Raw genomic sequence first — 22627 nt, forward strand, 5'->3', positions numbered from 1 at the left:
AAAACTAAATAAATCAACAACTGCAAGTAATGACTTAGTTTGTCAAGAGGTTCTTTTATACTTTTACATCATAATATAAACCAATACATTAAACATTACAGATTCATTGGTAATTCCAAAAGAAATGGAAATTAACCATGTTAATCAAGATATACATATTTTCATTGAAATAACAAACTTGATTAAGAATGTATTATGTGGCAACTATTGTACTGGACATATACTCTTATACTAAATCCTAACAAGGCTGTAAAATGGATTTTATGATCTTTATTTCAGACAGTTTAAATAATGCATTCAACATCACACATCAATGAAAGAGCCATGATTTGAATCTCAGGTTGCAAACTAAAGCCCATGACCTTCTCTCAAATAATAATGCATTTTTTTTTTTTTTATTGACCAGTAAACACTCCCCCACCTCTTACAGAGTACAATATATTTCCTACAGACAGGACACTCTTCTGTATAACCAAAAAGTAATCAAGATCAGGAAATTAACACTGGTATAATACTACTATCGAATACTCAGATCCCATTTAAGTTTCTGCAATTATACCAATAATGTACTTGAGAGCTAAAGGACCCAGGCCAGAATCACATGTTACATTGACAACACAATCTTTAATGTAGTTTTCCCTTTTAGAAGCTTAAAGGAATCAAACATTTTCTATAGTCCACAAAAATTTAATTTACTGAGTACCTGGCATGTGTCAGGCACTATTTGATGGTACAGTGCATATTAAGACAGTTAAGGTTCTTCTACTTCCAAAGAGTTTACAATCTAGTTTACAATCTAGTGAGGACAAATTAACAAAGAAATAACGTAACTCCAGATTTATCTAAGTGCTATGATTGAGTGTCTGGGAAATGGCCATCTAAGAAGCTGAAATCTAAATGAGACGGTACCAGCATTGCTATGAGATGGGAGCAGAGCATTCCAAGCAGAGAAAACAGCAAATACAACCTAAAGAAGGAAAGAACGTGGTATTTTGGAGGAAAGGATGGCAGTGTAGCCACAGCATCCTGAGCAAAGAGAGGGGGGAGTGATGGGGAGTTAAAACTAGACAAGTAGAAAAATAACACATGAGGCTCTGAATTTTACAGTAAGCACAAAGGAAAGCTATGAAGGATTTAAGCAGACAACTGGCACAGTTTCATTTACATTTTAAAAAGATGAATTCTGGCCACTGGTAGGAGAATGGACTGAAGATAATAGAGTGAAAGTAGAACCAGTTAAAAGCTATTTTCAGTAGGCCAAGTGAGATGATGGTGGCTAAAACTAGGATGGTAGCAATCAAGATGTAAAATAGGAGAGAGGTTCAAAACAATATTCTGGAGACTAAGAGAAAAGAACCTGGTGATGAATTAGATATGGGGGATAAGGGAAAGAGGACTTAAGGACAACACCTAGGTGCCAATTACTGAGATGGGGAAGACTGGAAGAAGAATAATATGGGAAAAAGTTCTATTTTGGATATGTTAAGCCTATTTACATAGTGTCTGTTTAGGTAACTGAGTGGTAGTATCAGGTACACACTGGATAATGTCTGGAGCTCAGGTGAGAAGTCTAAATGTAAATCTGAGAATTATCCACGGTAGACAGTACTTAAGTTGAATGAGTCCACCAGCTGGGGAAAGAATTTAGAAAGGGTTGGGGGAGGCCCAGAACTAAACTCTGGGATATGCCAATATGTGGAGGCAGGTAGAGGACAGAAGCCTGTAAAAAATTTTAACAAGGTGTGAGGTAGCAGAAAAACAAGAATATATGTCTCATAAGCTAAGAAAAGCAGGTGAATATGCAGAAAACAGTAGTCAACTATATTGAATTCTATTACAAGATCCAGGAAGATGAATTTGGTAAATCAAAAGTCACTGGTATCTTGATTAGAGCAACTTCATGGGGTTGAGATGGTGACACAGGCCAGTCTAGAGCAGGCTGAGGAGCAAAGAGGAGAGAGCACACAAAGACAACCCTTGAAATTTTGCTTCAAAGACAATCAGAGAAATGAGAAATTAGACAGTAGCTAGAGGAGAATGTGCAATCAATCAGGAGAGGGTATGTAACATTTCTATAGACATACTGTTCAATACGGTAGCCAATCAGCCACATATGGCTACTGAACAAATGAAATATGGTTAGAACGCTGAGAAACTGATTGTTTTTCCTCACTAAATTTTTATTTAAATAGCCACATGTGGCCAGTGGCTACCACATTAGATAGTTCAGAGCACATTTATGTACTAATAAAGACGACCCAGTAGAAAGGGAAAAATTCATGATACAACCAAGAGATGAGTCCTTAAGAAGTCAAGAGAAGGAAAGCAGAGCTCAAGTGGAAGAATCTACAAGGGATATGACACGAATGAAGCAAAGCATGAAGTTACAGCAACCAGTAGAAACCAGTAAAATCTAAAATTACACTATGCCTTAAGCCTGGTTGAAATCTTAAGCGTAAGACTAAATTACAGAAGGCCATAAAAGGTAACCAGGAGGTCTTAGGAAGGCAATTTGTATTTACTAAGTATGTATTAAGCGCGAGGCATCTTCTAAGTGACAAATTATTTTTGCTACTCAGAACTAGTACCTTGCAAATCTTATTTTACAAACAAAAGTACTGATACTCTGAGAGAGAAAGCAACTTCACTGAAATCATATACATAGTAAATGTGAAGATCTGGACACTGGCCAGTCTGATTTACTTTAGGGTTAGTTCTTCCCTGTGCCTAATGTGCGAAGTTAAGAATCAATCAATGTTTCTGCACCTGGAAATAATATAAAAAATGGCAGGGGTGCCTAGGTGGCTCAGTCGGTTAAGCATTCTGACTCTTTATTTTGGCTCAGGGTATGATCTCGTGGCTTCTGAGTTCAAGCCCCATATTGGGCACTCTGCTGTCAGTGCATGAACCCCTTTCAGACCCTCTGTCACCCTCTCTCTCTGCCTCTCCCCCACTTTCTGGCATTCGTGCTCTCTCTCTCTCAAAAATAAATAAAACATTTTTTTAAAATGGCAGATCAATCTGGCAGCTATCAACAAGTGCCAACAAGGCTGGAGGTACTAGACCAGAGGCAAAAACTATCCCCTCGATACTATCTACAAGATAATTAGGGGCGCCTGGGTGGCGCAGTCGGTTAAGCGTCCAACTTCAGCCAGGTCACCATCTCGTGGTCCGTGAGTTCGAGCCCCGCGTCAGGCTCTGGGCTGATGGCTGGGAGCCTGGAGCCTGTTTCCGATTCTGTGTCTCCCTCTCTCTCTGCCCCTCCCCCGTTCATGCTCTGTCTCTCTCTGTCCCAAAAATAAAAAATAAAAACGTTGAAAAAAAAATTAAAAAAAAAAAAAAGATAATTAAGGCACATTTATTTAACAACTATTTTTAATTTTTTAATGTTTATTTTATTATTTTTGAGCAAGAGAGACAGGGTGTGACCGGAAGAGGGGCAGAGAGACAGGCACAGAATCCAAAGTAGGCTCCAGGCTCTGAGCTGTCAGCACAGAGCCCGATGCTGGGCTCAAACTCAGAACCGTAAGATCCTGACCTGAGCCGAAGTCAGACACTTAACTGACTGAGCCACCCAGACGCCCCTTTAATTTTTTTAATCTGAGTGAAAATATCTTTATTAAGACAAACAGGAAAACATACATTCTTGCAACTTACATTATCTACTAAATACAACAGTATGAATCAGAAAACTGGCAGTACTTTATATTAACTACTAAAATCATATCTGGGTATAATGGAAAAGCAAGCAGTTAGAAACCATCTTTCCAATTTGTAAATGAAGAAGGAAATTATTTTTTAATATTTATTTATTTTGAGAGAGTGAGCGAGTGGTGTGGTGGGGGAGGCAGACAGGGAGAGAATCCCAAGCAGGCTCTATGCTGCCAGCGCACAGCCCTACGCGGGCGGGGCTCAATCTCAGAAACAGTGAGATCATGACCTGAACTGAAATCAAGAGTTGTCTGCTTAACCAAGTGAGCCATCCAGGTGCCCCAAGAAGGAAATTATTAAACTGAGCCTAATCAGTTATTAAATTACACCTTAGATTATTTTAAATTTGGTACAGGCAAAAATCATCTAGATCTGCACTGTCCAATATGGTAGCCACTAGCTACACGCAGCTATTTAAATATAATTAAAACAGGGGCGCCTGGGTGGCTCAGTCGGTTGAGTGTCCGACTTCGGCTCAGGTCATGATCTCATAGTTCGTGAGTTCAAGCCCCGTGCTGACAGCTCAGAGCCTGGAGCCTGCTTCAGATTCTGTGTCTCCCTCTCTCTCCGCCCCTCCCCTGTCTGTGCTTTCTCTCTCTCTCTCTCAAAAATAAACATTAAAAATAAATAAATAAAATTAAGTTAAACATTCAGTTCCTCAGGTGCACTAGGCATCATAAAGTGCTCAACAGTTACATGTGGCTAGTGGCTACCTCACTGGACAACAAAGAATACAACACTTCCATCATCACAGAAAGTTCTATTGAACAGTGATCAATTAGAGCTTCAATTTCCCTTTTGACTTTTTTCAGGAGACCCAATAAAAGGAGCAACTCAGAAAACCTGAATTTTCCAATCAGTCACTAACCAGTTAAGCAACTAAATATACATCATTTAGCAGAGCTTCTAGAAATGAGTGTGCATTTGAATCACCTAAGAGTCCTGTGAAAATGTAGATTCTAATTCAGTAGGTCTTGGGATGGGGTGGAGAACACTGCACTAACAAATTTCTGGGTGATGTTAATACTGCTGGTTCAAAAATAACACTTTGAGTACTAAGATGTTAGTTCTCTCTGGGCCTCGGGTTCCTCAGCTATCATGTACCTGGGGTAAGATAATGGCCATGACTCCTCTGTAAACGCTAATATTTTATAGTTGATACAGAATTAAATGCAGAGATTTCATTCTCAGCAGAGGAAGTTTCTTCCCTGAAGTATTCTAACAAACAACTTTTGTGCTACCATTTTTTCCCATGAAATGACATACTAACTTTAAATTTTTTTTTTTTTTAACGTTTATTTATTTTTGGGACAGAGAGAGACAGAGCATGAACGGGGGAGGGGCAGAGAGAGAGGGAGACACAGAATCGGAAACAGGCTCCAGGCTCTGAGCCATCAGCCCAGAGCCTGACTCGGGGCTCGAACTCACGGACCGCGAGATCGTGACCTGGCTGAAGTCGGACGCTTAACCGACTGCGCCACCCAGGCGCCCCATAATGACATACTAACTTTAAATGAAAATGGAAAAATCTGATTTGCTATATAAATGTTCAATCCCTGTACACTTTTAAATCCTTACATAAATTTAAAGGGCTGACATGTACGAAAGACAAACCTTTTAAGAACCATCAGCGGGGCACACTCTATTTTCTAAATACACAGCTTATGGAAGAAAAAACTTGATGCTGGACTCAGCCCATACACTGTTACCTTAAAAGCATCAGCTCCACATGAAAAGCCAACTCCCTGGGAAAAGCCATTAACTACAATAACATTATGTTGTTTTGTTTTTGTAAAGTTTCAGTCAGGTCTCTGAGCAATAATACTGACCAAAATCCCCATACCACTAGCAAGCTACAGAGTAATGTTAACAGCCCACAAAACAGGCTGAAGGAGCTGACACAGGGCAGCCAACAATGCCACAAAGAACTTATTTTGAGACATCTATTTTAACAGGAGTCCTAGAGTAACACATGGTTCAAATGGGCAATGCGAACAAGGAACTGGACCGTAGAGGTGTGGCTCACCATTTCATAAGGATCTCATGGAAAGGAGACAGGCTAAGGTATCCAGTTTGTTCATAAATTCTGAATTATGAATGACAGGTAATTACCTATACTCTTAAAAAGATAATACAGGGGGAGGGGGGGCAGAGTGCAGTCAGTTAAGCATCTTACTCTTGATCTCAGCTCAGGTCATGATCTCATGTGAGTTTGAGCCCCACATCGGGCTCTGTGCTGACAGCACAGAGCCTGCTTAGGATTCGGTCTCTCCTGCTCTCTCTGCCCTGCCCCTGCTTGTGCACCCACTTGTTCTCTCAAAATAAATAAATATACTTAAAAAAAATTTTTTTTTAACCTGGAAATTACATGTTCAACCTCTAGGTGATAGGATGTTTTGAAAGAAAATATACGATACTTTTACATTTGTATTTTTATACTTCCTTTAGTGGGAAATACAAAGTTTAAATTAAACTTCATTAAACTTCTGTATAAATCATGGAAGGATCTTCCAAAATCTTTCCAAAGATTTAATTCACATTAACAATACACCTTACTACCTGCAAAACTCTTCAAATAAATCACTTTGAGAAGAAAACCTAGGGGATGGGGAGTTTTTCTTCTCACTTTTAAAACAAACTGCTATTCTCCTCAATCTTTTTTTCCCCCCCTCAGTCTTATTTTAAGCCAACCTGCTAAATGGTGGCTTTAAAAACTCTGTCAAAATATCTCGTTACCAAATTTCAGTTTGAGTCCTAAATCTGGAACCTTACATTCTGCTGGTCTTTAAAAAAAAGACTGATGAGGGGTGCCTGGCTGGCTCAGTCAGTGGAGCATGGGACTCCTGACCTCAGGGTTGTGAATTCGAGCCCCATGTTGGGTGTAGAGACTACTTAAAAATTAAAAATAATTAAAAATAAACTTGGGGGAAAAAAGCACTGATGAAAAAGTGCCTATAACAACACCTACTTCAAGTTGTCTTTATTAAAACAGAAAATTCATGTAGATCAGGAGAAAGCACTATGTATAATTATATCAGAGTGAAATGCTCATGTTCAGAGCTATATCCGACTAATATTTCTGCACCTTTACATTTATTTAAACTAATTTCTAGATATTAAAGATAACTTTTAAATTACCAAAGAGAACATAAGGTTAATTTCTACCCATACCACAAAAGTTCTGTTTTTAAATAATCCTTAACAAATCTCTCAATAAGGGAAGAACTGCTGGTATCAAACGTTTAATCATAGCAACTGACCAGCAATTAATTTTACCTCTCAACAAATGTTACAAAATTCCACCTGTAGGTTATATGACCTTCTTTTAAAATGCAATTTTAAGAAGCCATTACTCTTAGAGAAACTGTGGCTCCTCTTGAGAGAATTATGATGTGGACAGAAACATTTTAGCCCTATCATTTAAAAAAATACAGTGTATAAAAAAAAAAGGGCCACGTAGCAGTCCGTGGGCAGTATGAGTCATCATCCAACTCAAAACTTGCCACACTTCTAAGCTTCCTCCTACCAGACCCCATCCCCTTCAGTAATGTACCCTGAGTCAGCAAACCTTACTATTTTGTCAGTTATGAATTCTCACGATGCTTAAATGAACTTATGCAAAACACTGCAACACATTTAGTACTAACACTTGTCATGAGAACATGTGCTGTTTCTATCGCAAAATTAACTCATCTTCAAATCAATCTTCTTCAGATTCTTTCTTAATCACAAAAAGTAGCCAAACACTACATTTAATCCTCTTTTGCAAGTAAATGAACTCCAAAATATGGTCATATATAAAGGTTTTTATAAACAATTCCCTATTTCCCAGAGTTTTTTTTTTTTTTTTTTTTTTTTTGCTTAACAGTAACATCTAAATAATAAAACATGTCCTGCTCAAATCTGGCATATTTCCTAGATGACTACAATTACTGAATTTAGAACACCAATAAGCAATTTTACAAGTTTCACCAGGCAATTCTTACTAAGTGATGTAACATATATATGTGAAAGGACTTTACACTCCTTGGCACACTGCAAGCAAGCCCTTCATAAACGTGTTTGAACAACGACTTGTTAGAGAGGTTAGAAATTCTTCCACCCAGTTCAAAATTACTTTTCACACATTAAAACCTGACATTTCTAAGAAGAAACTCTAGAAGCCGTTCCTTTTCAGGGCCAGGCCCTGTTTGGACCCTACATTCTTCCTGTCAGATTACTCTTTCCATCTCAGTTTCCCAACGCTTAAGAGAGAATATATCCAATCAGAACTTTAAAACAGAACAAGGCTAGAAGAAACAAGCAATCAGAAAATTACTCTGAAGCTGTCTGAGCTCCATTTTGTCCCCCGTTAATTTTTTTTTCCCTTGACAAATCATCTTGCATCGTTAAAAAAGTTAATACTGACTTTTAAGAGCATTTTTAGCACTGAAGAAAACAACATGAATTGCAAACGCAATAAAGCTTCTAATTCCACCACTTCATTGGATCTTTGCCAATGAGCAAGCAAAAGATAAATAAAACAGGAAAGGAATCAAAAAGATCCTGCTTCACAGAGCTCCCACCTAACACCTGAACCAGTTGAGTCTCGCTAAGCCAAGGAACAAAGGAGGCTAGAAGACCTTTACTTTTCAACGCACCTCACTAAATCAGATAAAAACGCACATTGGTGAAGAGGCCCTTTTTAGTGAACTGACAAAACAAGTTTCCATTTGGGTACTTTCACAGACCAATGCTCTAAGTCCCGAACGCAGCTAAGGAAAGGCTGCAGTAGGGCGGGGGGGGGGGGGGGGGTAGTGGAGAAAAGAAATTAGGAATTCCGACTCGGACAAGTTTTCTGTACCTCATTTACAGCTACAACTCAAAACTTAGGCAGAAGACTTCGGGGCTCTGAGACCAGCCGGGTGAGTGGTGCGCGCTACGCAATTCGCCGAGTCCACTGGAGACTTTGCCCAGCCGGAGTCAGCTGAGGCCGAGTCACCGGAGTGGGATGGGGGAGGAGACGCGGGAGCATTTCGAAGGCAGCGTGCCAGGAAGGCGAGACTCCGCGCCACCTCACGCTCCCCGGGCCGCCCATCCCGGCCGCCGCCCCTCGCCCGCCGCTCGCCGCCCGGGGAGGGCTTCGAACCCGCGGAGCCCGGCGCGGGTGGCGGTGCCGCAGCGGAGCAGCGGGGCCCCGGGGCCGGCGGGCGCGGCCGGGCCCGGCAGCCGGCGAGGGGCGTGCCGGGTGGGAGGGGCGCGCCGGCCGCTCTGCCAGCCCCACGCGGGGACCCCGGCCCGCCGCCCGCCGGCTCGCGCGGGGACGCGCCGGCCAGGCCCGAGCGGGCGGGCCGGCGGGCGGGAGGGCCGGAGACGGAACAAAAGCGCCTTTGTTGAGCGGCGGCCGCCGGAGGGTCACACACAATGGAGGAAGGAGCCGGCTCCGCCGCCGCCGGCGGGCCCGCCGCGGCGCCCTCCAGAGCCGCCCCGCCGGCGCGCCCCGCACACGTACACACACACACTCACGGGACTTCTCCGGCTCATCGAGGGAGTGCGGGGCCCGCGGACAGCCCCCAATGTCGGCTCAGGTCTCCGGCTGTGCTGGCGGCAGCGGCGTCTCCGAGGCTCTCGCTTTGCCGCAGTCGCCGCCATGTAACCCCGACCCGCGAGAGAGGGCGAGGGAGAGGGGGCGGGGTATCCATGAGCCACGCCCCCTCGCGTCACAGGCTCACTCCACGGGTTCCCCCGCCCCCGCTCGGCCCCGAGCGCCTGCACGCGCCGGAATTTCCAACGCTGGTGACTGGGTTCCGCGCGCTGCGGGGGCGGCGGGAGAGGCACGCGGTGTCATCAGGCACCTCAGGTGGGCTGGGCTGGGCCGGGGGCTGGGTGGGAGGTGGGCAGACGGGCCCTCTGTGCTCTGCCCTTGCCACATCACTATAGCACAAAGTGACCAAACTCCTTGCTAGTGTTTATTTGCTCACCTACTACGGGCAAGCCACTGGGCCATCCGAGAGGAGTGAGCCTAAGCCCGTGTGCTTAGGGATGGGCCGGGAAACAAGAAAGCCTGGGCCTGAAGACAGGTTGGCTAGAAGGTAGCAGCCTGAGTACGAGGCCAACGCTGTTAGCGGCTAAAAGCTAAGAAGGTCATTAATTCTGCCTGAGGGTATGGAGGAGGGCTTCTAAGTGAGGTCGCCATGGGTGATCTTTCATCTGGACCAGAAGGAGCAGATATAACCAGAGGAGGCTCAGCTGGATTTGAAGGAGATATAACCAGAGGAGACTAGGGGGAGGGTGTTGTTGCGTTGGGAACAGCGAGAGAGCTAAAACAGGAAGGAGAGCACCTGGCTTGTTGCTGAGCTGGGACTAGGCCTGAATCAGAATTTGGGAAGGGGTGTACTGTGAGATGTAGTGGGAAATGTAGATTGGTGCCTTCTTGGGACTACTTGGATGAAAGCAAACTTAATTTTATTTACCACGACTTATTTGGTCCAAGGAGCGAGCCTTTCCAGCATTTATGGGAAATTTATGTAGTTATTTATCAATTTAGAGACACGGGTCAGCACATTTTTTCAATGACTTAATAATTCCTGGTGAGAACCAAACGTTTGGTAGCCCCTTAACCATTATTATGCCCATCTTCAAGCTTGAGGCAAATAACCACTTTAAATATCACATAGTAGCTTGAAGCTAAGTGGTTGGGATAGAGCTGGTGTGTTCTATATGTTTTATACTTAAAACAGTATCATCTGAGTACCAGGTGTGAAGAGGTTGAGTAGATAAAACCAAGAGAAAGGGGGAGCCTGTTTCCAACCGCAAGATTTTGTGGATGCAGTCTCTCTGCAACAAGAGCTCCTTAGGTGTGACCATTACACATCCCTCCTGCCCCCGCAATAGGATACCCTCGGATCCCCGGGATACCCTCGGATCCCCGAGACACCCTTCCTTCCTTGTCCATCAATGTTTGATCACCAGCAGGAGATAGGAGGAAAACAAATAAATACTGCTTTTCCCTTGAGAGCTTGTAATGTAGTGTCAACTCCTGACTTCCAGCAAAGACAACCAAAAGAACCTGTTGATCAAAGCCAAGTTTATTGCTTACAACAGTAAGTGATACCACTATGTTGACAGTCTTAGCATCTCAAAAAGGGACGTCATGTGTAGAATAGTTCTAAGATTCAGGGCATCTGGTTTAAGACAAGTCTTTCAATGAAAGCATGATTGAGACTGGACTGAATTTATAATATCATTCAGGACGATTACAGGGAGGGGAGAGTTTTGAAGGGAGCCTAGAAGAGTAAACAATTGTTTGACAAATCCAAGAGTAATCTGTTGAGGAGCAGGCTGTTTATCCTGACGAATGCTAGGTCAGTCAATAGTCTGTTGTTCAGATAAATGGACTTTGAGGAAGTTCCTGAAACTGCAGTTAAGTTATTTGCAACTTCATCTTCTTGGGCAAGAATTTCTTGGAATTGAAGTCAAGTTTCTGTGAATGGTGGAGTTGTAAAGGCATGTTAATGTCATCGGTCTTCGTTCTCAATCCTATTGTGTGGCTGTAAATAGTTTCAGTTCTCAGTAGTTTTTCAAACTGAAGGCTATGATCCAGTAGTGAGTAGTGAAGTGATTTTGGTGGATTATGACTTGCATTTTTTCTTGTGGAAATAGAATAAAAAACTAGAGAGCATTGCCCATAATAAATACTGTTTTGTGAAACTTATGTTTCTATTATCTACTATATTTCAACAAATCTGAAATGTCATTAATCATAACATGCCATTATTTTATGTACTATTTAGAAAGTGAAAACAACACAAGTGAAAACTCTTATCAAAATATGATACTCTATTGCTGCATCCTGGTTTTAGAAATATTAACACAGAAGACCTATTTTCTTTTAGTTGTTATTTTTGAGAGACAGAGACAGAGCACGAGCCGGGGAGGGGCAGAGAGAGAGGGAGACACAGAATCGGAAGCAGGCTCCAGGCTCTGAGCTGTCAGCACAGAGCCGACTCGGGGCTAGAACCCATGAACCGTGACATCATGACCTGAGCCGAAGTCAGACACTCAACTGACTGAGCCACCCAGGCTCCCCTAGAAGACTTATTTCTTAAATTTGATGAAATAAAGTATATATAAATGAGCCAATTGGGTAACAGTGTAAAATGTATTTCTACTTATCTCTCATTATTGCTATGAACTATGCTGTTGTCAAAAGAGTCTGAAAGCCACTGCTGTAGTGGTGTCATGCAGGAGAGGATCGAGTAAGTACACCATAAAGCAGCATGAGATGATTACTTCCAGAACAGAAATGCAAATTACCTGCTCTTATTGGAAAGAACAGTTAATGAGGACATCAGGAAAGCTTCAACTGGAAGAGGGAATATCTGAGCCTGGGCTTGATTCCATCAGGAAGGATCAGGGAAAAAATTTCTGAATGAGAGAGCAAAATGTACAAAGGCATGAATGTGCCAGGCACACTTTGGAAGTAGAAGAAATCTGACAGGCCTAGGGGAATGAAGACAAGTTAGCACCAGACTGAGAAGGCCTTGATTGGATGCCAAAACTTTTGGATTTATGTTAAAGGCAGTAGGAGAGGCATTTAGATGATACAACTAGTACTTTAGAAAGGTAATTCTGCCATAAATGGGAAAGGTGGGTTAGATGAACAAGAAATTAGAGACAGGGAGAAGGTAGGAGAATCTATTGCTTTTTCTGCCCTGCATCCTTAATCTGGTAACAATACTCTGATGCCCTCTAAGAGCCACTCTTTACTGGGTAAGTCAGAATTCTGTCACAGTGACGGAAAACCCAATCCAAACTCTGGTCTAAACATGAGAGAAAAAGAAAGAGAGAGAATGTGTCTCTAGTGGGCACAGAAAGGGAATGACGATACAAGCGATAGTCTTGGGGCAGAATCAGCGGGAGTTGGTGAATGCTTAGATGAGTGAAGGGTAAGTTTCTAGTCACCCAGTTGCCCTCACTTCACCTGTTTGGATTTAAATTCCCTCATTAGACTACTTGTTTTATCTTTTTCCAACTCAATTACTATCTTCCTATTAAGATAAACTTCCAGTATCATGATTTGCAAGATGGAAGGCAAAACAGATTTTAAAAATACAGACCACTAAGCTTGATGCCAAACCCTGGAAATTTCCTAATATAAATCACAGAACACAGTGTGTTAGGGAAAATGTAACTATTAGTAGGAGTCATGGAGTCTTTTCAAGTAAATCATTACAAAGAAATACCACTTCTTTCTTGATAGGATTATTACATTATTGAACAAATGTGTTGGTCATTTCAAAAAGTCAAGATACCTTTAGGTTGGGATGAGAGGATATGGGTTTATATTATTGCAGAGAAACGTTGATTGGAAGAATGCTGATTAATGGAGTGACACAAATCTTGAAGCCTTGTGTTCTCAAAAACAGCAATACACATTTTTCTTCCCCTTTTGCCCAGTCCTGAGTAATGTTTTTGTCAATGTTTTGAATTAAGATACTTAGCAAATTTAAGAACTCAGATCAGAATATGATAGACGACAGAATAATTATTCAAAATCATGGTTTTTACAGAAAGAGATGACATTTAACTGTAGTAAATATAAAGTATAGCCTCTTTGTTCAGAAAAGTCATTTGGGAGGACTTGGGAGATTCAGCTTGACTTGATAATATAGGGGTAAGTTATGGATACTCATGCGGTATGAGCAATCATAAAAAAATAATAATGACATAATGTAAATTGTGTTAAAGTGATACAGCCAGCATTCAAATCACAGGGGTATCAGACCTATGCTGTTGAGCTCAGAATTTCTGAACTTTTTGTGTACAAATATAGATATCACATAAAAAGAACTACCATACATAACAAATTAGGATTCTTTCAGAAGAGACATCCAAGAAAAGTGTGGAAATCTTATACTCTGAAAAACAGATGAGGGAATTGGGTCTATTTAACCTGCAGAAAAGAGATCTGCTAAAGGGTTTTTATGCAGAGGAAAGAGTAGATGTGTTTCGTGTTGCTTTGGAGTTCAGATCTAAACCATCAGGAGGGCTATTTCCAAGAGGAAAATTTTGGCTCAGTATAAGAAAGGACAGTTTTGGATATTGGAACTGAACCATAGTGGACAGGACTTCCTGGTGAAGTGCGGTGCTACATTGCCGGAAGCATTCAATCAGAAAACAATGGCCACCTGTCAGGGTGCTATAAAAGGAAATGAGGAAGGAGGGGCCTGCAGAGAGGTGTAACATCCAAGGTCTTCTCTAACTTGAAGCTTCTATGTATCTATGTTTATACTCTTAATTTAAAATGATTGCTCTCTTAGACATGGTTTCTAAAAGAACACATTGTAATTTGATTTGTAAATAACTTTCCACTGAAGAAATGCATTGCCAAGTACAGTTGATTCTTTGTTCATGGTAGCTTTGTTCTATAAAGTCACCAAGAACACTGAATTAGTGACTGCTGAGCCATTGCTTCTAGGGGAAATAACAGGATTAGGATCCTGCAAAACTCTGGTCTCAACATTTTTGCCAATCAGTCATTGTATAATTTTATTTTCTGTGTGTTTCTATTTAAAGACACCTAATTTAATATATATTGTTGATTCTTTAACATTAAACTCATGGCCAAAAGCACTATAACTCATGCTAAATGAAGATTATCTAACATATAATCTCTGAAAGGCATATTACACCTTTCTTATACTTAGGGACACTAGCCAGCACATCAGTATTATTCTTAAGGACCATTTTAAACAGCTAAATCACCACCACCAACAACAACAAGAAAGCAAAAAAATATGGCACTAAATAGACCACAGAAAAGACACTTGCTTATAGTATGAGAGTTGATACAAGAAGGTAGACTACTGCCTTGTTCAACCCCTATGGAAACGTAGACGTAGGGCAACAAAATTTTCACCACTCTTTGCATAACCACAAATGACTGAAAATGCTGAGTATTGATTTTGCTTTTTTTGTGTTCTTAGTGGATTGGCATCTGGTTTATAGTGTACAGTCTTTGGGACAAATAAATTGAAGCAAGTAGTCAAGTTTGCAAACAGAATCTGCGAGTAACGAGAATTGACTATAGTTAAAAATTATGAAGAAACTGTCTTCAGTCAAAATCCATTAAAACTGTATGTAAAGTTCATTAAGAGGCAGATCAGTTGAATGCTTTTATGAGGTGGGAAACACCTATAAATGAAAATCAAAGATCCTACATTTAACTTGATGGGACAACAAAGAGCTTACCCCTTGGGAGAACGGTAATAGCATCATTTGTCAAATTCCTACCAAGTAGCCTGTTTCGGGTAAACACTTTATAAACATTATATCATTCTCTTAGGCTATGATAAATGGGATTTTGTAGAAAAGCTGCAGTAAGCAAGCTACTTAAATTTTTTTAGATAAAGCCAGGCTTTCTGTGCAATAAAATTACTTTCTGAAACAAAAATTTGTACACTTCTTCAATAATGGTTATGTAACTAAACATTTAAGTGTACTGGGAAATACCTATTGGAGTAATTTTGAGAATAATCCGGGCTTCTGCCACATAACCACTGTAAATAGAAAGAATAGACATGATTTCCTTCTGCCCATTCACAGGGACTGATAAATATTTTCAACAAAGCAGCTTTCACTGTACAAGGTCATTCCCTTCCCTTTTGCATTCCAAAATAGACAAGCTATCTGTCACTTGGGAAATAAGGTAATTACTATCTGTAACTCTAAGTAAACTTGTGTGGAAGATTTGTTTACATTCAGCATTCTGAGTACTCAAGTTATCAACTAGTATGTAGTATGATTTAGTAGGTCTGCCTTCCACAATCCCATCTCCCACCTTCTGTTTGACAAATATTTTGCCTACCGGCAGTTGCCACTACTCAGACACCCTCCCCTGAAAATGTTATCATCCCTATAGATCCAGACCCACCTCTGGGGTCTTGACTGCAGCCATCACCATCTCTAACAATACCCTAGGTATGGTGTCCTGAAACAAAAATAGAGAGGCCCTCAGGAGGCCTAAGATCCATCTGCCCACTCTGGGTGGCTCTATCTTTGTGAATGCCCGTGTTAGGCTGCCAGAGGCCTCTCCCCACCTCCCCCAACCTCACCCCCACGCCTCCCATACTCAGGGTGTTATACAGGACCCCACATTCAGAAAGACCATGCTTGTTTTAATACTCTACTGTTGCCATCTTGAAATTCCTAATAATTTTATCCTCCTTTTCTTAGTTTTTTATTTTTTGAGAGAGGGAGAGAGAGTACACACGTGTGTGTGTGAGCTGGAGAGGGGCAGGGAGAGAGAGTGAGAGAGAGAATCCCAGGCAGGCTCCTTGCTGGCAGTATAGAGCAGGTCTCAGGGTTTGATCTCACAAATCAAATTGTGAGATTGTGACCTGAGCCAAAATCAAGAGTCAGATGCCTAACTGACTGGGCCACCCAGGCGCCCCAGCTAATAATTTTATCTTTGAACTTCTGTTTTATAGTGCAATTGATGGGACAATGGAGCATGCATGTGAGCAAGAGAAGCAATATGCACGTCCACTGTTCCTTGCTGCCCCATTCACAGAGAGCATTCTCCATGCCCCACAAGCACAGAATACTCATGGACCCACACTGTGCTGGAGTTCAGTGAAACAAAGCCAGTGAGTACAGGGGGTGTTATGCCCACAGCTGAGTAAGTAGAGGGGGCTGATAGCTCCAAAAGGCCATCCTTTCCATTGAAACCAGAACTTGCTTTGAAACCAGAAAGAAGGCAATGGCATTCTAAGAAACACAAAAGACCAAGGAACCCTATTGTATCCTCTCTTGTGTTTCTTCCCTGTATTAGCCAACCACTTATGCTGAAAACCTTTCCTTTTACTTTCAGTCCTTTCTTCCTCCTCATGAAGGCAAAGGTAGACAGTCCTGGCAGAATGTGTATAAAGAAGTGAAATAATAATGGTTAAGTTAGTTTTCTGCGGTGTTCCACTGCTTTGGCAAGAACAAAATATATATGCATGTACGAGCTACGAAACAAATTGTGTCATTTTGGTGACTTCACATAGGAGTTAAATGCTCTTGTATTTCAAACTGGCATTGTTTATGGCAATATAAAAATTAATTATGAAATCCATGCTAATAACAAAATATTTCCTTACTTAGCACGATATTAAACAGTTATAATAAACTGTCGATCTAAATTTAAAACACCAGGACAAGTCGAGAGAGACCAGAAGGAAGGAAAAACCCTTTATGTTTTAGTACCTTTAGCTGCATTTGTTTTTTTCTTTTTGAACAAGGGGCCCCAGAAATTATGTATCTGGCTTTGATACAAAAGAATGCCGGCAGCCCTACCCTGAAAAAGGTGGGTTGGGGAAAGACTCCCTACCTAATGCCACTCCCCTCACTGGTGGGCTTAGGGCAGGAGAGGTGAGAGACTATCTGTGCCAGGTGGATAAGACATTCCAGTCTGCCACAGAGCCCAGCCACCCACACTAGGAGCTGCACTTCCTGTAGTAAATACACTGGCTTCATTACTCATGGAGGTAGGAAGTGGGGGAGGAAGGAAGACCTCGTTCAGCTGCTGGGGCCCATTTTCCCCATGGAAACAATGCCATGGTGTCCATTCTTCTCACAGACTGGCATATGTGCTAAGTGGGCTCCTATGAGTGGGCCTGAGAACCTAACCCAGGTTTGTCACATTGTTTCTCTGAGGAAAGCTCATTTTCAGTTTCAAACAACCAAGTTAGAAATCAACTTTGGGGAACACATCTTGGTCATACAGGAGCTGTCTGTACCTTCCTCGCTCAGAAATGCTAACCACAGACAAGGATGGTGTCTGTCAAAACCTAGGTAAGCATTAAAGAGGAGGTTTATATTAAAAGTAAGAACTTCACTTTATCCTCTTGGTGGGATGAGGAGTCCAGTCCTTCAGATGTGTAGCTTGAAGAAGTTGATTGTAGGTTCACCAGGGATGATTGGTCTCTGGCAACCAACACACGCCTACCAAACCCAAGAGACTGTGTACTGCAAACCTAATGCCAATCTACTAAGAACTCGAGAAAAACTGTGCTCAGTTGGACTAAAGATCTGTCTAGTCTGATATTTTCTAATGATGGTTGTGAACCTCTGTTCTATTCATTGTGAACTCTAGCGTTGAGCAGAGGCCCTGAATTTAATGTTCTCTCAATAAATGTTGAAAATGAAGTGGGGTGCCTGGCTGGCTCAGTCGGTAGAGCATGTGACTCTTAATGTCAGGGTCATAAGTTCAAGTCCCACATTGGCCATGGAGCCTACTTTAAAAAAAATTGGGGTACCTGGGTGGCTCAGTCGGTTAAGCTTCCGACTCTTGATTTCAGCTCAGGTCATGATCTCATGGTTCATGGGTTGGAGCCCTGTGTTGAACTCTGCACTCACAGTATGGAGCCCGCTTGGGATTCTCTGTCACTCCCTCTCTCTCTGCCCCTCCCCTGCCTCCCTCTCCCTCTCTCTCAAAATAAATAAATAAATGTCAAAAAAAAAATTATAAACAACACAGATGTTTAAAAAAAAGAAAATGAAGTATTTTTTAATATTGTAATTGCTCTCTATGACATAAAATTCAGAAAGGTAAGGATTTCCTCCAAATATCCACTTATTTAATAAATTTTTTAAAGCAACTTTCTTCTCAGGGAATCTTTATTTTAGTTCCCCTTTATTACAACCTTATGTATCTACTAGGCTCTTTTTTTAAGGGTTTGGGGCAGAATTAGGTGCATGATTCCAGGTATTCATTATTATTATGTCAAATGTAGGATAAAACAATGTTTCCAGTTTTATTTTCCACATTCTTAGCAACAAGAGCTAGCATCATTCTATATGACTTTAGGAAACAGTCAACAATAACTCATGGTTCTCTTTCTTTCTTTCTTTTTTTCAGTAGGCTCCATGCCCAACATGGGCTTGAACTCCTGACCCTGAGATCAAGAGTCTCAGGCTTTACCAACTGGGCCAGCCAGGTGGCCCTGGCCTTTCTTGAAAATAAAGCATAGCTCCTTTCTTGTGGCTCCTTTCTTGAAATAAAGCATAGCTCCAAGCTCATCTTCTTTTAAGTATGCTTCAGATTAACAATCCTAAATACATTATTCAAAATTAGTACAGGATGAAACTCATTTGTCACACTTATGTCCACTCACATAGTTTTGTGCAATTTATCTTTTCTTCAGTTTAGATCCATCTGCTTGGTATTTACTACCCCAGAGAGCTTCAGGACATCTCAGCCCAGTGACTTTTTTTTATATGAGTCTGCTTCCAAGCAGTCCCTAAAAGTCTTAAATAAGACAAGTCTTCCAGCAGTAATTCATGGGGGTTCCACTTTGAAATCAGAAGAATCCATCTGGTATCCTGCACTGACAGTAGATAGCAGACCTAGGGACTGGTCCCAATTCTGCCACTTATTAGTTGTTAGACTACAGGCAAATCATTTAATCTTATTATTTTTTAAAGTAGGCTTTACACCCTACATAGGGTTTGAACTCATGACCCTGAGATCAAGGCCTGAGCTGAGATTAAGAGTCGGACACTTAGCTGACTGAACCACCCAGGTGCCCCTAATCTTATTTTTTCAGTGGTATAAATAACACCTGCCTCACCTCCCTCCCAGGATTGTTCCAAGGATTACCTGAGACTGTGTCTGTGAAAGCACTCTGAAAATGCTAAACAACTGCATAAATAAGGGGTGTCATTAACATCGTCATTCAGTAGCTCACCTGGTTAAAACATGGTTTCCTGAAGGTAAGCCAGCTCTCTCTCCTTTCATTCAATCCATCCCACAGAGGTTCTTCTAGTGCCTATTTTATCCAAGATAGAACTTTTCCCCCACTTTCTTGGTAACTTGGGTAGGATTTCTTTTCCAATGTTTATCGTGTAAATTGGTAGACATTTTTTAAAAAGTGCAATGTCCACTCCGTGCTTATTTCTGTCTCAAAGAGATGTGGTCAAATAGTGAAGCAGGAGACACGCTTGAGCACACTGCTGCAAAGGTGGAAGGCCAGAGCACAATCCCTACCCGCATCTCCCCCAGAAAGCAGTCTTTTGCTACCCTCAGGCTAGGAGAGACAGAAAGGAAAGCCTAGAGGGGGTGCAGCAAAGCGGTCAGTGAAGAGAACATGAGGAGTAACTGTATACAACCTCTCAGATCCCAACGATCAGTATTATAATAAATAGATTTACTTACATGAAAGCAGCTTAAAGCAAATCTCCTTTAATTTAGCCTGTGGTCCATTCAGCAAAGAAACATTTCTTCCATTTTTAGAAGCTTCTGATGGAGATTTATAGATACTGTTTCCAGAGGAAAAATAAAAGGCAAGTGATTCTCGGGGAAGAGAGGAAAAACACAAAATTTTTAAATGATTTAGCTGTACAGCAGGTTATGAAGGAAGGAAAAGGAAGAGATTAAAATGGTTCTTTCCCTCCTCCCTCTGTGACTCAGAGATTCATCCTAAAAATAATTTTCATTCCAGTTTGGGGAAGCTGAGCAAAGACTCACGTCTCCACATTCCAAGTTCCATGATGGCCTCAGAGAGGGAGGGAACCAAAGGAAGAGGAAAATGGGAAACAGTAACTATTAAAGGTAATCTGGAAAAGACTTTATCTACTCAGAAGAGGTGAGGTGAAATTAAAGGCCAGGCTAGCTGTAATGAAGCAAGCATTTTCTGTTCTTGCCCTAGTCTGAGGTATGTCGTGTCAGCAAGGATGAAGCCTCAACTTGCCTTTCAGCCTTATTTCCTACCAGCTCTTCTGGTGATCAGTGTTTTACTCATTCAAATGAATTTTTGTCTTCTAACATCATTCCCCTTTCTTGTTTTTTTTTAATTTTTATTTTTTAACTTTATTATTATTTTTTTTTAGGTATAATTGGTCATTCCTCTTTCTTTGTATCAGCAGCAGAAGGTTCTTGTTTAGGTGTTTCTTTAGTCACATTTAATTGATATTAGTATGTTCATGTTAAAAAGAGATTTTTATTTTTAAGGTATTTCACACTTACAGAAAAGTTGTTCACGTAGCACACTGAACTCTTTTTTTTTTTTAACCTGAACAATTGGAGAGTAACCTGAAATGATACCTGTGGCAGATAGCAAGATGCATTGACCAGATGCCCTTCAAGGAAGGACTTGTTGCCCAGCCTTGGAGACTGTAGTCGGCACACAGCCGTCAACTTGCATTTCCTTCAGGGTTTGCCTCATCTGCAGAGAGCCATCTTGCCCAAGGAGATGCCCCTTTCCCAGGTGGCCCAAATCCAATGACTGATAATGGCAAGGATAGAAAGGCCTGGCTATTTTGGCCCTGTGCAAGACAACTTCAATGGCCATTTCCGCTCGAGAGCTCCCAGTGGGGTTAGTTGAGGCGATCAGCCTGCAGCTCAGATCAACTTCTACCTCTCCCCACTCCTGTTTGCTTCCCCTCCTATCCACAGATGTTGATCCCAAGAGCTCTCCCTAATAATTATCCTGAAGACTAAAGTCTGCCTCAGAGTGTGTTCCTAAAACACCCAAACTACTACTCAGCCAGGAGAGGTCTGAGAAAGCAGACAATAAAATGGAGTTTTGGATCTGCATCACTCACCACTCACCTGGTAGGAAGACCTCATCACTGGTGATAGATGGAGGTCAGACAGTGACTGGCACAAGGTGGCAGCCCAGTTATTACGATTTTCACCAGCGATGAATTGGGGTAGTATGCCAGTGAAAGAGAATGTATTAGCTTTTGTACTGTGTGGAGGAGATAGTAACTACAAGGGGATTGAATGGTTATTGTGTAGCTCTACTGAAGCTCTAGGTAAAGAAATGAAAAAGCTGAGAAAGTGACTAGCAGACAGCTGAAAGCCAAGTGTGAGAACCAGAAGGTCTCTTTCATAGCAAGTAAAGAGGCTTTCATAACCTGCAGTGGAGAGAACCAGAGCGAGCTAAACCGTTATGTAACCAAGAGCCAAAGGTTAAACTACCAAGTAAACTAGGTCTCCTATGCTAGAGATGCTGCTGTGGTTGAGAAGGAGTGAGACCCTGGCACATGGAATGGGGACATCTGAGCTGATGCTCCCCAAAATCTTGAATTCCCAGATTTCTCTTGATCCTCAGAGCCTGAAGAAGTGAGCTACCCTTCCCTATTAAAAGCTGCACATTCCCTTTGCTTGAGAAAATAATGCCAAGGCCTCTCTCTGCAAGACAACATGTGACTCCTCAGTATCTGCCCCCACCTCCCCTCCTGTCCACTAAATCTATAACTAGGGTGATATGGCAGCATAACCCAGCTGGGGACATGCTAGGCCTGAGAAGCAAGCAAAGAAACTAGACCCCAAAGGAGCAAAAAGATCTAACCAGCATGGGCTGCAGGAGGTGGCGGGAATCCACATGGGACTAGATTCTGAGGATACTTGATCAAAGGGGATAGAGCATGAGATTAGATAACAATTTGTGTGTGCTCTCCCAAAGTCAAAGATTCACACTCTGATGTAAATCTTACTTGCTAGTAAAATGGCTTCTGTGAAGCATGGTAAAAGTGATGGCCCATGCTGAGTGAGATCAAAATACCATAAATGTCTTGGCAGGTGGGAGAGGAAAGAATTAAAATGCTAAGAGAAATTTAAAAATAATAAAACATCTAGGAGTGAATTTAACAAGACTTGTACACTGAAGTAAAAAGGGGGGGGGGTAAATTTAATAAGACCTATACACTGGAGAGTACAAAACCTTGTTGAAAGAAATTAAAGAAGACCTAAATAAATGGAAAGATATTCCATGTTCTTTTATTGGAAGACTTACTGTTGTTTCAATGCTAATAACCTCCAAATTGATTTATAGATTCAATGCAATCCCTATCAAAATTCTGCCTGGATTTTTTTTTCTTTCTTTCTTTTTTTTTTTTAAAGTAACAGATCTTAAAATTCATATAGAAATGCTAGGGACCCTGAATA

At 41.5% G+C, this 22627-nt stretch overlaps 3 protein-coding genes across 4 annotated transcripts in view; 2 read left to right on the forward strand and 1 right to left on the reverse strand.

Moving 5' to 3' along the window:
- The window catches only part of MAPK6 (mitogen-activated protein kinase 6), a 36642-nt gene extending 27316 nt beyond the window's left edge, over positions 1–9326 (reverse strand). The window contains exon 1 of one of the 2 annotated variants that reach the window (XM_043555414.1): positions 9217–9326. The gene's annotated coding sequence lies outside the window, so the exon portion shown is untranslated. Of the gene's footprint in view, positions 1–8554; positions 8885–9216 lie in introns of those variants that run through there. The other variant, XM_043555415.1, reaches the window with a different exon arrangement.
- On the forward strand, positions 5684–17883 carry LOC122468017 (collagen alpha-1(I) chain-like). The gene is made up of 3 exons (XM_043554513.1): positions 5684–5726; positions 8737–9550; positions 16182–17883. The coding sequence occupies exons 1-3, from the start codon at positions 5684–5686 to the stop codon at positions 16342–16344; spliced, it is 1020 nt and encodes a 339-aa protein (XP_043410448.1). The 3' UTR covers positions 16345–17883.
- Positions 17884–19319: 1436 nt separating this feature from the next.
- The window catches only part of LEO1 (LEO1 homolog, Paf1/RNA polymerase II complex component), a 66290-nt gene continuing 62982 nt past the window's right edge, over positions 19320–22627 (forward strand). The window contains exons 1-2 of the mRNA XM_043555416.1: positions 19320–19449; positions 20178–20287. The gene's annotated coding sequence lies outside the window, so the exon portion shown is untranslated. The remainder of the gene's footprint in view (positions 19450–20177; positions 20288–22627) is intronic.

Source organism: Prionailurus bengalensis, chromosome B3 (assembly GCF_016509475.1).
Source record: "Prionailurus bengalensis isolate Pbe53 chromosome B3, Fcat_Pben_1.1_paternal_pri, whole genome shotgun sequence".
NCBI lineage: Eukaryota > Metazoa > Chordata > Mammalia > Carnivora > Felidae > Prionailurus > Prionailurus bengalensis.

Bases quoted from the DNA above. Each gene is read 5' to 3' on its own strand.
- LOC122468017 (XM_043554513.1), top strand. From the start codon at position 5,684: ATGGTTCAAATGGGCAATGCGAACAAGGAACTGGACCGTAGAG. The intron at 5,727-8,736 runs GTGTGGCTCACC...TTTCGAAGGCAG, and splicing joins CAAGGAACTGGACCGTAGAG to CGTGCCAGGAAGGCGAGACT. The intron at 9,551-16,181 runs GTGGGCTGGGCT...TCTGTTTTATAG, and splicing joins GGTGTCATCAGGCACCTCAG to TGCAATTGATGGGACAATGG.